Source organism: Erigeron canadensis, chromosome 9, assembly GCF_010389155.1.
Source record: "Erigeron canadensis isolate Cc75 chromosome 9, C_canadensis_v1, whole genome shotgun sequence".
Taxonomy (NCBI): domain Eukaryota; kingdom Viridiplantae; phylum Streptophyta; class Magnoliopsida; order Asterales; family Asteraceae; genus Erigeron; species Erigeron canadensis.
Genome location: NC_057769.1, coordinates 7,919,915 through 7,935,697, shown reverse-complemented (window position 1 = coordinate 7,935,697; position 15,783 = coordinate 7,919,915). Strand labels below are relative to the sequence as shown.

At 32.5% G+C, this 15,783-nt stretch overlaps 2 protein-coding genes across 2 annotated transcripts; one reads left to right on the top strand and one right to left on the bottom strand.

Moving 5' to 3' along the window:
- Positions 1-4,601: 4,601 nt before the first annotated feature.
- LOC122582017 lies at positions 4,602-8,932 on the top strand. Its single transcript, XM_043754361.1, has 4 exons — positions 4,602-5,752; positions 7,717-7,924; positions 8,214-8,343; positions 8,433-8,932. The coding sequence occupies exons 1-4, from the start codon at positions 4,851-4,853 to the stop codon at positions 8,702-8,704; spliced, it is 1,512 nt and encodes a 503-aa protein (XP_043610296.1). The 5' UTR covers positions 4,602-4,850; the 3' UTR covers positions 8,705-8,932.
- Positions 8,933-10,290: 1,358 nt separating this feature from the next.
- On the bottom strand, positions 10,291-14,795 carry LOC122583135 (sugar transporter ERD6-like 7). Its single transcript, XM_043755568.1, has 18 exons — positions 14,640-14,795; positions 14,476-14,538; positions 14,264-14,353; positions 14,087-14,146; positions 13,947-14,012; positions 13,749-13,814; positions 13,566-13,641; positions 13,378-13,442; positions 12,871-12,963; positions 12,703-12,783; positions 12,496-12,580; positions 11,865-11,908; positions 11,714-11,776; positions 11,562-11,621; positions 11,339-11,392; positions 11,201-11,260; positions 10,476-10,590; positions 10,291-10,406 (listed from the first exon to the last, which is right to left on the bottom strand). The coding sequence occupies exons 1-18, from the start codon at positions 14,793-14,795 to the stop codon at positions 10,291-10,293; spliced, it is 1,413 nt and encodes a 470-aa protein (XP_043611503.1).
- Between the last annotated feature and the right edge of the window lie 988 nt (positions 14,796-15,783).

Here is a 15,783-nt window from a genome sequence, read left to right as displayed (position 1 = left end):
TTGTATCTTTGATTGCCCATTACGGAAATAAAAACAAAGAGGTTATCTTACGGAAATAAAAGCATAACGAAGTAGTTTCCTTTAATATGAGTTTTTCATGTATTTAAGACTTTACGTCTTGACCCGAAAAGGAAAAGGTTTTATTTTAAAAAAAAAAAAAAATCAGGAAAAGGGACATGTATATAGAACAATCAACAATATATTGGTGGTATTTCATTTAATTAGTGGCGGACTTGACATCAAATACTAATAACCTCCCAATTATATTCGGATCAAGTGTATTATTTATTTTTAGCCCTGGTCCATTTTACAAATATCTCAAATTAAGGTTTTATGAAGTTTATATTATTGAAAAAAATTTCATATGGTTTATGGGACATGGGTACCCTTGGACACAACCTACCGTGGGTCTGTATTTGACTTTATTTTAAATCATTATATATATACATATAAAATCTATTGTTTAACGAGAAATTAGACGTTAAATAACTCAAGAATTCACAGTGACCATCCAAAAACATGGATCGAGTAATATGCAAAATTCGAATTTACACTCTCACGCAACACTCATTACCAATTTTTAGATACCCCCAGAGTTATCACGAGAGGAAAAATCCTTAGAATGATCTCACTTACAAAAAACAACCCACCAACTACCACCCCATATGGAAGCAGATGACATATCTAAATCTTTATAAAGAGTATATATAGGACTATAGGTCTTTTCTTTAATTCCTTTGAGGCCTTTAACTTTAATAATTAAATTATCTTAAGACAATAAAAAAACCAACCATTTGATTATGTAACATATAAGAAGCAGTTAATAACCTGTATGTAATTAATCAATCGGAGCTAAGAAAATTTTCACTATAAAAATCACATAAAAATAAGTCTTAGAATATATCACTACATAAACTTTGTTATAATTTTAAATATACCTAAAAACTATCAGTTGAGTATAACATATAAGTTGTTCAAAAAAATGACGTGTGATGTCATTAAGACATGTCAAGAGTAAGCTATTTCAACTTTTAATAAACAAAATCGAATAAAGTATGTAGTGACAAGCAAAAGTACGTGTAAGTTTTTCTTTTCAATTTACCAAAGTCAATTAAAGGTGGTTTTTTCTTTTCGATTTTATTTTAAGATAATGAAAAAAAAAGAAAAAAAGTATAAGTTTAAAAAGGAAATAGCAATGAATGTATATGTAGTTAAATGAGGCAGTAGATAAGGTACCGGTGACAATGCATTGGAGAGGCTTACGCCGTATTTCAGGTGACGTGGCTTCCCGTGCAAGAATCCCATTGGTTTCTCACTTTTTCTTCCTTCAAACAATCTTAACTTTAAATCTAATTATGAAGTAATATAATTTAAAGACTAATAAAATTTAATGTAAGTTGGCTGAAGTTATGTTAAAAAAATAAAAGTTGGATAAACTTATATCAATATCTTTATTTATCGAATGAAGCTGTTAAATGGCTATTTCGTTAAATGTCGTACTTAGTAGGAAAATTAGTTTAGTATGACACTTATAGTAGACGTCGAGACAATAACTGATGTTAGTAGATATAAGATTTTTATTTATTTTCATATTACGATTTTCATACTTGTAGACGTTGTGAATGATTAAAACATGTAGATCACCTTCGGATATAATAACATCCCTGAATATCTTTGTTATCGACAATAAAATAATTAGATTAGATAATTTACTATAGCTTAGCCATTTTAATTAATTATTATTTGTATCAAAGAGATCAAATTAAATAAGTAGTTGTTCAACAGTGCATTATTATATCAGCTTGTTCAACTTTTTTAAAATGAGGGTGACTCAAGGACGGCATTGCCTAATTAATAAGTTTCGCTCTAATCACATAATTGTACTGCATAAATTATACAAGTGTCATTAAAAAAAAGCGGCTAGAAAATAAGAAAAATAATATCTAAATTGCCATATGGTTCATAATTTATTTTACCTTTTGTTTACATGAAAAATATAAAGTAACTTTCTCACTTTAAGTTTCAGCTGAAAACTTTATTCACGCACTTTAATTCCTTTGATAGATTGGGATTTACCATTTCTATTACAGTAATAGTACTTTAATTTGATAAAATTAAAGTGGATGTAAGTATATAATAACCATTGTTGTGTGGTCAATGGTCATAATTCATAAATATAAATGAATTTTTTTATAGTAAAAAAATATTTTTATTTAAACAAACAAGAAATAGTTTAAAACTAAAATTTCTTTTTATTATAATAACAAGTTATTCTACCCAAAACTAATATTATTCAAAATTTATAAGCTAGCATATAACCATTGTAAGTATATAACCATTATTATTAGCAGACTTTGTGATTTTTTTCTTCTTCTATAATAAAAGAAGTAATTTTTTTTCTTAAAAATGTCAAAATTGAAAATGAGACGTTTATGTTTCAACCTTGAATCAAGTCGATATTATATTTAGTTGTTGGATTTCACATTTTCCAATCAATATACTAATAAGAAAAAATGAATTAAGTTAAATATATAAATATCTTTCCGGGCTTCTTATTTCTTCTTCTCAAAGGAGCAGTTGGCATCTTCCTTTCTCTTTCTCAATCCAACACAAAGACAACAACAAGAATCTCATCCAACTAACTTTTTGCCAAGACATTATTATACTATTATATTATTATTATTATATTATATATAATAGATATCTATTTTGTTTCCATTTAAATTAGCATTAATTATTGTAGTTAGCGATTTGTTAACTAAATCAATTGGACATTAGTCAATAGTTATTCAAAGTCCAAGTTTCTTAAATTTTTCATAAACAGAATTAACGCCTGTTAAAAAGGATTAGAATACTCTAAAGTTGATCCAACTTCATATTATTAAAAGTGTATGTAATAGTAATTAAAACAAGGAAAAGGATTCCCTAAGGTTATCCCAACTTGACAAGTTAATTTTTATCACCTTGAACAAAATCATAATGTTTAAAAATAAAAAACTAATTAATCATATATATATATATATATTATCTATCTTAAAAAACTTAGACCTTATTGAATACATTAACTAATGCCTTGGAAACAGTAATTAATAAATCCCTCATAAATATTTATTGCATTTCTACCTATATAACCTCAATTATGTTTGTAATTATTACCCAATACAGTACTTAGCGTTATACGACTAAGAAATATGTAGATGATTACCTTGGAAATACTTCATCAACTTAGCGCAAACATTACTTATAACTCATTTATATATCGGTTGATATGGTTTACACGAAAATGAATAGGTGACTATGCGAGTATGACCCAGCAAATAACATCACCAAATTTAGTTTACAAATCTTATACGGTTGTAAGCAATATGAAGTATCGTACCAAATTACTTTATTAAATGACATGTGCTAATAGTGCTATTATGAAAGATTACTCCAATATGTGATGTTATCAAAAGGTGGAAGGATGTAAATATGTAATGATGTATCATGTATGCTTAAGCTTATTTGAACGCCTTATACAAATAATAACGATAATAATAGTCCCTTTTAAATTAAAAAAAAAAAATCTTAGAAAAATGTTCATTTAGCTCAATAAGCATTTTTCATCAATTTTCCGTATGAAAAGACCTAACAAGCTCTTATTTTTTCACATAAGCATAAGTTTTTTCAAATAAGCTATCACTCACTCGAAATACATCGTCCATATCTTACTTTTAGAGCTGCAAAAGAGTTTCAAGTCGTTTAGTTTTAAGATCTAAAGCACGAGCTCAACTTAAGTTCGACTCGTTTACTAAATGATGTTCAATCATAAATTTTTATTTTTGTATACATGTAAGTAAAAAGTTCGTGTAAGTTTGTTTAGACTCACGACTTTAATGATATTAGTATTGAAGCTCGAGCATGAGCTCATTTGTCAAATGATTTCTATGCAAAGCTTGAACTCATTTACTCGAATTTAACTTTCTACAAGTCAAGCTTGAAAACTTACAAATGGATAAGGATTAAATAATACTCAAAATTTTTTATTTTATTTTTACCTTTTTAGAACACCGAGGTAGTAATTATTAATTAGCATTCGAGACACCACAATAATATTCACTTAGGCAGTATGAGAAACTTAAACCACGCATATCTGAGATGAAACTCAAGACTCTCAGACCCCCCATCTTTTTGATTATTAACCCTTAATTTTATCCAAGAGTTAAAATGCTCCAACTAGACTTTTAATGTCGGTCCTAATAAAGCGTCTTCACCCGCGTCCGACCCAAGGAGGGGGAAAGACACCATTAGCACGAGCCACGTCTTCCATGGCGTCCAGGAGGTTCCTTCTAGCTTTAGACGCATATCTGAAGTGATGTGAGCGAAAGAATAAAGGGTTATAAGGAAGGAGGTGTTCTTACGTTTTTATTTCAACGGAAAAAACTCAAGCAAATCATTTTAATAATTTTAATTCTTTTACACAGTTTAACTCTTTTACATATATGTTATATCTTTATTTATTATGGAGGACCCTCTAAATTATTGCCAAATGTCGCCTGGATTGTTTTCCCATAAGGATTTAAGACTCTCTTTGTTGAAATGCACATATCACCAGTAACAAACAAACATAAAAACCAATTTGCTAAAATCCCACTTTAAACAAACTCATAAAGCCCCATCAAAATTAATCAGTTCTTGAATTCATATTTTCCAACCAAGATTTCTTTTTCCATGTTCATTAAAAAACAGCCCACAAACCAAAACTTCAAAAACTTTCAACTTTTTATTGATCACAAATTGCCCAAAAAAACAGAGGACAAAAACAGAGGAAGAAAACCCTGAAACAGGGCAAAGTTTCCTCTGTATAAAACATGCTGAATATATTCAATAAAAGTCTCCGGCGACTCTGTAACAAGTTCCGGTGGCCGGTGCGCCGCCGTGCAAAGTCAAAAGTGATCATAAAAAGATTTGGGAAAACAAATTCAAGAGGTCAAGATTCACTAAACACAAATGGGTCAGCTACAATTCATCCAAATAACCATTTGGGTCATTCCAAGCCCGAAAACCCAATTCGGATTGCAACGTTTAATGCTGCTTTATTCTCCATGGCACCTGCAGTTCCTGAGCAGACTGAAAAAGGGTCAAAGTTTGACTATGGTGAAGAAACTGATTATAATGATCAAGAGGTAAAAAAGTCTGTTTCCTCTGTTTCTTATAGTAGCCCAAGATCAAAATCAATGGTGGATAGGCCAAAAAGTATATTGAAACAATCACCATTGCATTCAAGTTCAATAAGTAGTAGTTCAGAAACATTAACAAAACAACAGAAATTTGCTAAATCAAAGCTTCGGGTTTCGATAAATTTACCCGATAACGAGATCTCTTTGAAACGAAGTGGGCAGTTGAGCTTTGTTATAGACGAAACCGAAACCGAAACCGACCCGAGTTCAAAAAGTAAGGGAATAAGTAAGATTTTGAAAGGAAAAGGTGTTTTAAGATCACAAAGTAGTTTTTCTTCATCTAGAGGGAATTATAGGTCAACAAAGACTGTTCTTGAGGTATTAAAAGAATTGGATGCTGATATTTTGGCTTTACAAGATGTTAAAGCTGAAGAAGAGAAAGAAATGAAGCCTTTATCTGATTTGGCTGCTGGTTTGGGTATGCATTATGTTTTTGCTGAGAGTTGGGCACCCGAATATGGTAATGCGGTCTTGTCTAAATGGCCGATTAAACGATCAAAGGTTCAGAAGATTTTTGACGATTCTGATTTCAGGTTTGCGTCTTACCCTTTTACCCATCATCGAAAATGGTTAAATGTGTTTTTTTTAACCTGATTATTTAGATGTGAGTATATATTAAATGTGAAATTAGTTGCAACAAAACTGATTATTCAACTTCTTATTAAAAAAAGGAAGTCATATGCATGGATTTGCTGGTCACGGACCAGAATCTATAACCTTTTGTAATAGTATCTTAATTTCTTTTTTTTAAAAGCGATAAATGGTTAGCACCCCAACTTTGGTGCGCTTCCGACAAGTTTAAATTCTGGCAATGCCCTAAAGGGTTTTCAGTCACATGTGCAGATGAGTATAACATTGACAAGACCTCTCACCACATTTGCATGTGAGAGAATTTGAATCAATGACCCCTTAGAAATAAACCACAAAGTGAAAAACTCCTTAACCACTAGGCTATCACTAATGACAATAGTATCTTATTTTACATTTGATTACATGATTCTGATTGTATTATATCTACTAAATTTCTTCTAAAAAAACATAGAAACACTATTTTGAGAAGAAAGATTGTTTTGATTATTGGATTTGTTCATGTTTGCACTGATGTTGTTTAACTTAATAATCTTGTCAATGTCATCTATTAATAGTCTTTAAAACAAGAAAGAGAAGATAATATTTTTGGGACAATCATGCCTTATATTGAGGAGGGCCATGACCCCATGACACCTCATTTTCCAAGAAGCAAATTGTATAAGAATTCCTTAAGGGACAGGGCACATATAGTACAATAGTATAGTTACTATGAAATGCTATAAATAGATCCTTATTAAAGCTCCAGTACAAAAATAAAAGTAATATTGTATGTTAAAAGATTTCATTCTTTTTTACATGAAAATGAATTAACTTAGATCTTTTAGCCATTTTGTGTTTTATTGGCACATCAAAATAACTATATGAGTCAAAGTTTTTACAACCTGTTTTGTTGTTTTATTGTGTCTTCATGAAATTCCGAATCATTATTAATGTAAGAGTAACATGCAATTAGAACATACAAATTAATTTTCATTTTTCACTCTACAATATTTTGTCTTAGGAGGGTAACATTTATACCATCTACCTTTTATTTAGTAGTGAGTATTGAGTAATACTTTTTTGGTTTTTGTACTTTTTGTGCAATTATAACAACATGAAATGGATGCATTTGGAGTGGAGGTGGGGTGGGGGTTGTTTTCTTAGTACTTGCAAAAGTTAGACACTAATCTTTCTAAATCACCAAACATTTTCATATTTCTCATAATCTATGTAACACAAATAACAAGTTGAATATTAGTGCTGTTTGGTATCATGTTTGAAAACAGCTGTATGGAAGAACAAAAAGTTTAACTACTACTATAAAAAAAAGCCTTTTCAAACATCATTTTAGGGGGATTTTTGGCATGTGATTGCATATTTTACATCTTTATTGCTACTGAAACTATAACTTTATATAGAACTTATCCATACTTTATTAATGTATTAATGTCATTTACTTCTTATCAGTTTGATGTAGAATATTGAACATTTTTAGTAATTAGTAATGACAGTTTTTATGGTGGCCCATGATTTGTCTTTATGTGGGCTGGAATTTCTTGGGCAGTTTAGTTCTCATGATTGTATGATAGTTAGTAAATCTGTTACTGTTATATTTCCTAATGGCACTAAGTTAGGTCCACTGTGATAGATGTACTTAACAATCTGTGAAGTTTAATTGGGAGTACCCTAGATAGTGACCACTTGCTAGATGTACATTGATCGAGACGTTTCTCAAAGGTTTTGTACGACATTATGTGTGTCACAGCAACTTTACTTCCTTTATCATACCAGGACGGATAAATGAAAGAAACAACAAGGAGAAAACCGTTTTGTAGGTGTTATTTAAGATGGCACAAGATTGGGAAACAATAGTTTTTTTTTTTGAAAGGTGGGAAACACTAGTTAATGGTTCTTAAACTGGATGCAGGAATGTTTTGAAGGCAACAATTGACGTTCCTCTAACAGGAGAGGTTGATTTCCATTGTACTCTTCTTGATCATCTTGATGAGAATTGGCGTATGAAGCAACTAAATGCAATAATCGAATCTAACGAGAGACCACATATCCTAGCCGGAGGCATCAACTCCCTTGATGAAACAGATTACTCACCTGAAAGATGGACAGACATTGTTAAGGTACTTTAATAATTAATCTTCCAATCATTAGACTAAGGAGTTCTAGATATGCCAATATGTACAGACTAGGCTGGTTAGGTAATGGGTCAATATGGGTAATCTTTTGTATGGGTCGCTTGACTGTTGACCCAAATGATTGTTCCCCTTTTAGCTAACTTTTTTCTAATTTGACCCGGATGAGATAAATTACAACTCTCATTAACCCATTCATAAGTAGATGGGTAGAAACCGAGACTACTAAAAATCAAGGAAACACATAAATACTAACACAACCAATGTGTCATTTCAGTACTATGAAGAAATGGGAAAGCCGACACCAAAAGTTGAAGTGATGAAGCACCTAAAGAACAAACAGTACACTGATGCTAAGGAATTTGCAGGCGAATGTGAATCCGTGGTCATTATAGCTAAAGGACAAAGTATGAACATTATTCTGTCTCTAATAATTTTACGCCTTTTGTTTCATTTAGGAATCTTGACTGTAATAACTTTAAACGATTGATTGCAGATGTGCAAGGTACGTGCAAGTATGGTACAAGAGTAGATTACATATTGGCGTCCCCGGACTCTCCTTACAAGTTTGTTCCCGGTTCATATATGGTTTATTCATCAAAAGGTACTTCTGACCATCATATAGTCAAAGTTGATGTAACGAAGGTAGAGGTATCTGGCCAACAACAGTATGTTAGGAAGCATCGACATCCTAAACAAAAGGTTGTGAAAATAACAAATTCTAATTCATCCAAAGGGGTATGGAAAATGCAAACATTAGATAGATAGTAGTAACACAGATAATGAAATTTTTCTATATATGTATACGTATACTGTTTTTATTCGGTCTTTTTGGTTGGAATGTGGTTTGTGTTTGTTTAGGAAAGAGGAAGAAGAGTATCTTACCCATGTAAAGTTTTATGAAATCTGTGTAGTTTATTGTATGTATATGTATGTCTTATGTTTTTTATTTCTTGAATTTTTTGTATATTAAAGGGAACATAGACGCTTCTTTAACATCTTCTTATTCTAAATTTATTTTAATCTGAGACCTATTAGCTATTGGGAAAATGTCATTCCTATGATGTGGGCATGTGGTATTTTGGTCTTCTTATCATTGGTTTTAGACTTTAGTCATTTACTATTACCTTAGAGATATTGAAAGAACCAAAACATGTTCCTTCATTTGCTAAACATTCACTTGCTATAATAGTTTCTAAACACAATCTGATCTGTATCTCGTAATTTTGAGAATAGGAAGGGAGAGTTCGGTTTGAAATACAGCACATTTTGCTTTCATTATTACCTTTTGGCATTTTCATTTACCACATCCCTTTTAAGTCTTGTTATGTTGCCATTTCTCAGCCTACAAATATGACATATTTTGCTTTCATGTCTACCTTTCTTAATACATATTGACCAATATTGCCTCTCAGCCCTCTCGTATCACCGTTTATTCATGATCAATGCTTACTTTCTTAGGTATGCCACTGGGGCTGTGGACTGGATCACACCCCTAAGGCCATACTAGATATGTTACGATGGGCGGGTTGGATTACATGTCAAGACGAGTGAGTTAGTTGGATCGGTTGAAATGGGGCAGGGCAGGCTGATGAACAAACACTTCTATTTTTCCATTATAAACATATAATACATGAACTATGGTCATTATTCAAAACACTTCTTTTTCAGATTTGCAGTTTTAGAAAAAACCGAAAATTGACCCATTCATAAGTAGATGGGCACTTACTCCCTAACACTTGTGTAATAACATGTTGGATATTTTAGTGTAATTGGGTTAACTTGTTTGATCAATAACGTCATAATAATAAATCATATAGGATTGGTGGTGCGGAGTGCACGCCTATTTGAATTTATTATGACCTTAGGGGCAAAGCCCCTAAGGTACGAGGGTCCGGGGGCAGCGCCCCTGGGAGCGGGGTCCAAGGGGCAGAGCCCCATAAATTTTTTTTTATTTCCGACATATTGCTATATTGAAAATCCCTCCGAAAATTAAATTTTCGGAACTTGAGGGACCAAATGTGGCAACTCGAAAAACCCATATTGTTAACTGCCGTTTATGCAGTTTTATGGGCCAACAGATATATATATATATATATATATCAATATATGTCCCGTATGGACAAGGTTCTGATCATTCTTTTCATTTTCTCTGGTTCTTCTCTCTCAAACACATCCACACAGAAAATTCTTAATCTTTGATTGTATCCGATTGAATAGTTTGGGTGAACCGCCAAATTGATTCAATCTGAAAGCGATCACGTGCCTTCAAAGATTGATTTGTATCCGGTTATCTGTTTGTTATCTCGAATTTCCCCAATATAACAGACTTGTATAGAAGAACATTTGTGTCACTAATGAGTAATGCCAGCTTGTATCTGTTCCAAAGTTTGTCTTTTCGTTTCCGGTACTAACTTGATCACAAACAGAATACAAGCTACATTTACTGCTGCATAAAGGAGGAAAGTACCTGAAATAACATAACACATTAATATTCATTTACCTAATAAACAAGCCATTCTTTACAAATTACACTTACCATAACAACTCCATGTAAATAGAAAATTGAAAGTGTATGAAACAGCCCATGCACCAGCCCAGTTTACTAGTGTCACGAGTCCACCAGCTGTGCGCTTGACGTCAATGGAGAATATCTGGGAACATCATATCCGTCCGATTAGTGATGCTAAAGGTTTCAAATACGAAGCTCGGTAATGGGTCAAAAATGGTAGTTTTCCTACATGTTGAAACGGGCTGGGTCAGATTTACCCAAAATAGGTATGTTAAAGGTTTATGCCAGGATTGGGTACAGTTGTTGCACTTGGTTTGTTAAAAAATTCTTACATATTCTGTTATAAGCTAATTTTCATATTTAATGAGTGATGGCTGAGCTTTCAAATTTTGAAAATGCAGTAGCCAAATTATGTATAAGTTTGGTATTGGGCAAGTTGGCCAAAACAGTTTTTGTCCAACAAATTTAGATAATTAGATTATTGTTATAATAATTTGGGTGAAAAGAGTGATAAAAAATTTTATACTTATTCAACAATAATCTAACTTTTTCAGAGTTTTAATACATCGAACAAACATTTTATGATGACTTTTGATCGATTTTCTATTGAAATAACACTTTTAAACTTTCTCCGTTTGAACCCTTAGAGATAAAGCACAGCCCGGATCAACACATTTTTTAACTAGATGGGTCAAAACTGGCACCGCTAAGGCTGCAAAATCGTATTGAAGTATATATATATATATATTTACCTCAGACATTATGACCCATGGAACTGCTCCCATCCCTAGCGAATATCCCACTATATACAACTGAACTTAGAGAAAAAATGTTTTCAGAATGCAGTTATATGTTTGAAAATTTAGTTTTGCAAGTGATTTAATATTTACCAGTATGCCAGTTACGGCTAGTGCAGGTGCTGCTGCAAGAGCTATTTGATACGTCTGGTGCATAAAACGATCACCAAACAATAAATTCTGTTAGGTACTAATAGATAATGAAGTTTTCCTTCTATTCCAAAATGAAAATATCGGTAACATTGATTTTCGTCCACTACATTCCTTTATCTTCAGATTTTATATTCAAAAACACAATGTAGTTTCTGATAATTACCTTAATGTAGAAAGATGCTGCCGCTAAGAGGCAGCCCAAAGCCATCCCTGTAGCAGAAACCTGAAATATGCATGTGATATAAAATCGGGCCTTTTAAGGAGGAATTGCCAGGTGATGTAATGTTTTGTTGGTATACAGTACCAAAAGTTTACCAGTAATAGTGGCTTTCTACCGGCTTTGTCTATAAATAGTGCATTTAAGGTGGTAACCACAACCTGCAAAAAAGAATGGCAAGGAACACTATGTAACTAGTATTGCATCATAGGAGAGTTCTAGACCCATGAATCTCAGAATGATGATAACCTGAAGAATGGCATATATTATGTTACCAATATCTGCGGAGAATCCTGAAAGTAATACAGTAAAATTGCAAAAGGTACATAAGCTTGGATATCAATTGTTGGTGTTCATACGGGCACATGGCTACTGTATTTTCTTCCCAGGGCTGTCAAAGGTGGCAGATCCCGGATTTTGAGTTAAAGAATTAGTACCATAACAAAAAGAAAATTTCAATATATGTACGTGTAAATTCGCATCTGCTAGTTTGGCTGTACTTGGTAGTAGCATGGTAAGGGTGGGTCAAACGTCAAAATGAGTGGTTTTCTATATGGGTCACAGACAATGTTAGATTGACCCGAATTTTTTTTTGTCAATGTCTATTTAACTTGAGTGTGAGTGAAATATGTTTGTAAAATTGTTTGGGGTTTTAACACGTTTATCAGTATTAAAAATACATATTGGGAACTTTCTAGTTTCTACCACGTTTTCTTTTGAACTAAAATTTTACAGTATCTATTTTATATCACATATTTGACCTGTTAGAAGAGAAAGAGACCCCAAATCAACACATATATATTGCAGAATTTGTAACTAAAAGGAGTTGTTATATTGCAGGTAAGAAACATAGAAGTAATTCAAGCTTCAAGATGCATACCTGCTGAAGCAAAAATACTGGTCGCATAAAAACAGATTCCATTTATTCCTCCGAATTGTTGAAAGATCATCAATCCAACACCTATCTTCTCATTAGAAATGGAGAAAAGAAAGAAGATCAGCATCAAACTTCGACATTCTAAGTAACATTTCTTGATGTCATCTACAAGATCTGGTAACAAGAATTCTTGGCAAGAATACAACTTACAATTACAGATCTCAAATATCTTCTCTGAAACAAATCAATTAGTCTGGCTTTTGGGAGCTCTTCTAGTGTTTCTATGTACTCCTGTCAAAAGTTAAAAGATTAGAGAACCCTCTCAAATTTTTGTAGATTCTATATGTGTATCAAAGTTGAGAGCTGCAAAATGCAAACCTTGATTTCATCCGCCGCCTCAGAAACATTTACATCCTTCCCACGAAGTTTCTGTAGTGCTAAATCAAACTCTACTTGGTTTCCTATCTTCGCCTGCATCCATGACAAAAAAATTCAAACCTTCACCATCTAGTACTTAACTTTTCCCTAAAGGTGATGAGATATGCGAGTCTGTAGGATTGCACAAGGAGTGAAAAGGATCCCTACTGAAACACATCATTTCAAGTACGGGTCGATATAGACCTGGCCAGTTGGGTTTCCCCAGAAAACACATCTTTCCATTTTCAAAATTTTTAATTAATTATGAAAACAACACAATGTTTCTACAATCATAATACGAATCTTTTGAATAAAATGATTTGGGAGTTATATATGCATTATAAATAAATTAAACACGTTCCAACCCATTTGACCCACTCAGCCTGTCGAAAGCAAACGCATCACAAATCGACCCTTTCGTAGATAAACGAATAAAAGATGCCTATACTTTAAACTTTCAGACCTTACCAGCCATCTAGGAGACTCTGGTATAAAAAAGAGACCAACTAGTAAAACAGCACACGGAATCAATCCTGCAACCAAAAAACTGGAATTCATCAACTGTAAGAGTTATAATATTCTTTTGTTAAGCTGACAAGTTTTTCTTTCCAACTTGCTAAAATGCAAAGAAAAAAAAATGGTATCAATAAGAAAACCTATCAAAGCCATGGTTCTCCAATGTAGCAGCGTTCCTATTACAAAGGAAACCGATGTTCCAGTAGCAATTAATAACTGCAAAGTAGGTGCCATTGGTTGAGAAATTTTCCGCTATTTAGAGCACAATGTCTGTATGCGCGTGGTTTTGGTACATAAAGTTTAAATACTAATAGGATTGTTACCTGATTTGCAGCTGTTAACAAACCTCGTAATTGTCTGGGTGCTATTTCAGCTATGAACACGGGTACCTTGTAATATTGAACATGTATATATACCAAATCTTTCAAAGTATATACTATGTAAACAAAAGTTCATAATCATAAAATACAGTTTCGAAAAATTAGGACTGATACGTCTAGCAGGGCAGCAGAGTGATGTACCACATATGAAAAGACTCCCATTCCATATCCTGTTGCTAGCCGTCCAGCGTCCAAAGGCACAGGTCCCTTTTTTCATACAAAAAAATTTATATAGTCATTTTGTTTCAAATTGGAGCAAATTTGAGTAAAACCTTGCATACCTGAGCAAGGTAAATTGCAAGCCACCCTCCAATGCAGAAAGCACTTGATATTCTCAATGCCTATTAAATAGTCAATTAATAACAAGATTTAGTTGCTTGAATTATAAAAGAATTACTGCTTGCTTTAAATATCGATGGCTAATGAAATCTAGACATCTAGTCTCTTTCTCAGCTTACCCCTTTACGGCCGAAGAAATCAGACATGGGTCCACTTGCAACGGCACCAATCATTGCGCCAAATGTCAATATTGAGCCAAACAAAGAATACTACAAAGACACAAAAACATATATGATATATACAATTCTTAAAATGTATTTGATTAGTATATATGTTTGCTTTGAGTTTATGTTTCAACAGAAAATATGATGCACTTGTGTCAAGTGCTGACCTGTGCTATCGTTAAATTTAAATCTTTCTTGATGGAGGCCTCGGTAGGAGACGAATAACCAACCTGAGAAGTAAAAGCCGATTAATCATGAAACAACAACAGGATTTTCACATGTTATATTTCTATAAGGTAGTATAAAATTCAAAACCGAATTTAGCACTTACACCTGTTCCAAATGAAAACGAACCACATACTGCAACAAATGTGCTGAGATAAACCATAAAATTGTTTTCTTTCCTTGTTTCATCTTGAGATATAAGTGGAACTCTATCATCTTGAACTCTGTCGTCTCGTTTCTCTATATCCCTTTCGTTAACCATACTTATTTTGATCCTGTTCCGCCTTAATATACTATATATATATCTGTTAAGTACGTACCCAAGAGGCCAGATTATATCTCGTAAGAACTCAACAATAGCTTACAAATAGATCAAACGTTGAAGTTAAAACATGACAAATTCAGATACTCATTAAAGCTGCAAGGATTCAGTATATGTGTGTGCATGTAATATTGATACTTTAACTTGTGGAACCTATTAACACATATATCACCAGTAGTACTTCGTGGATGGTAGACCCGACTGCTACGTGTGAGTGTAGTGTGTTGTAAATGATACTGGAAATCTTAAGAATGTTCATGTTACCTTTTTTTTTTTCATTCATATAGATAATTTTTCTTGAAATAAATGTCACAATCTCTACATCAATCTTACCCTTTTCTTTTAGTAGTTTAGGAGTATAGTAGAATTGTCGTTTAAAAAGAAACATATGACAGTCACATATATTTGCCATTTATTTATTTACTAGCTTAAGCACCCGGGTATCAACCCGGGTAATATTAAGTTAATTGGTTAACAATTATTTCGATTATTATGCAAATGTTAAACATGGAAAATACGCCAAACATAGCTCATTACGTAACAATCAGACATTTTCAATTACAAACACTAAAAGTTATTGCAATAGCCGTTAAAAAAAAATCATTGCAATAAATAAAAAACAAAAAATGTTAAATGCATCCCTTAATAGAACATGATAGAGTATCAAATCAAATTCAAAGTATAATCAAATAAATCAAAACATCCCGACATGATAAGGTCTCCAAATCTAATTTGAAGACCATCAATGCGTTTTCGTCATTGAATTACATTTTTTCTTTGAAATTGGCCAGATTTCCAAACATGGAAGCATGATTAGTATAAGACAATTCTTCCTTGCCGGATATGAAAGATCTAGGATGTACCATAATTTTTAAAACTCATAGGATACACCATAATTATTAAAACTCATATAACCCGAAATAGGAAC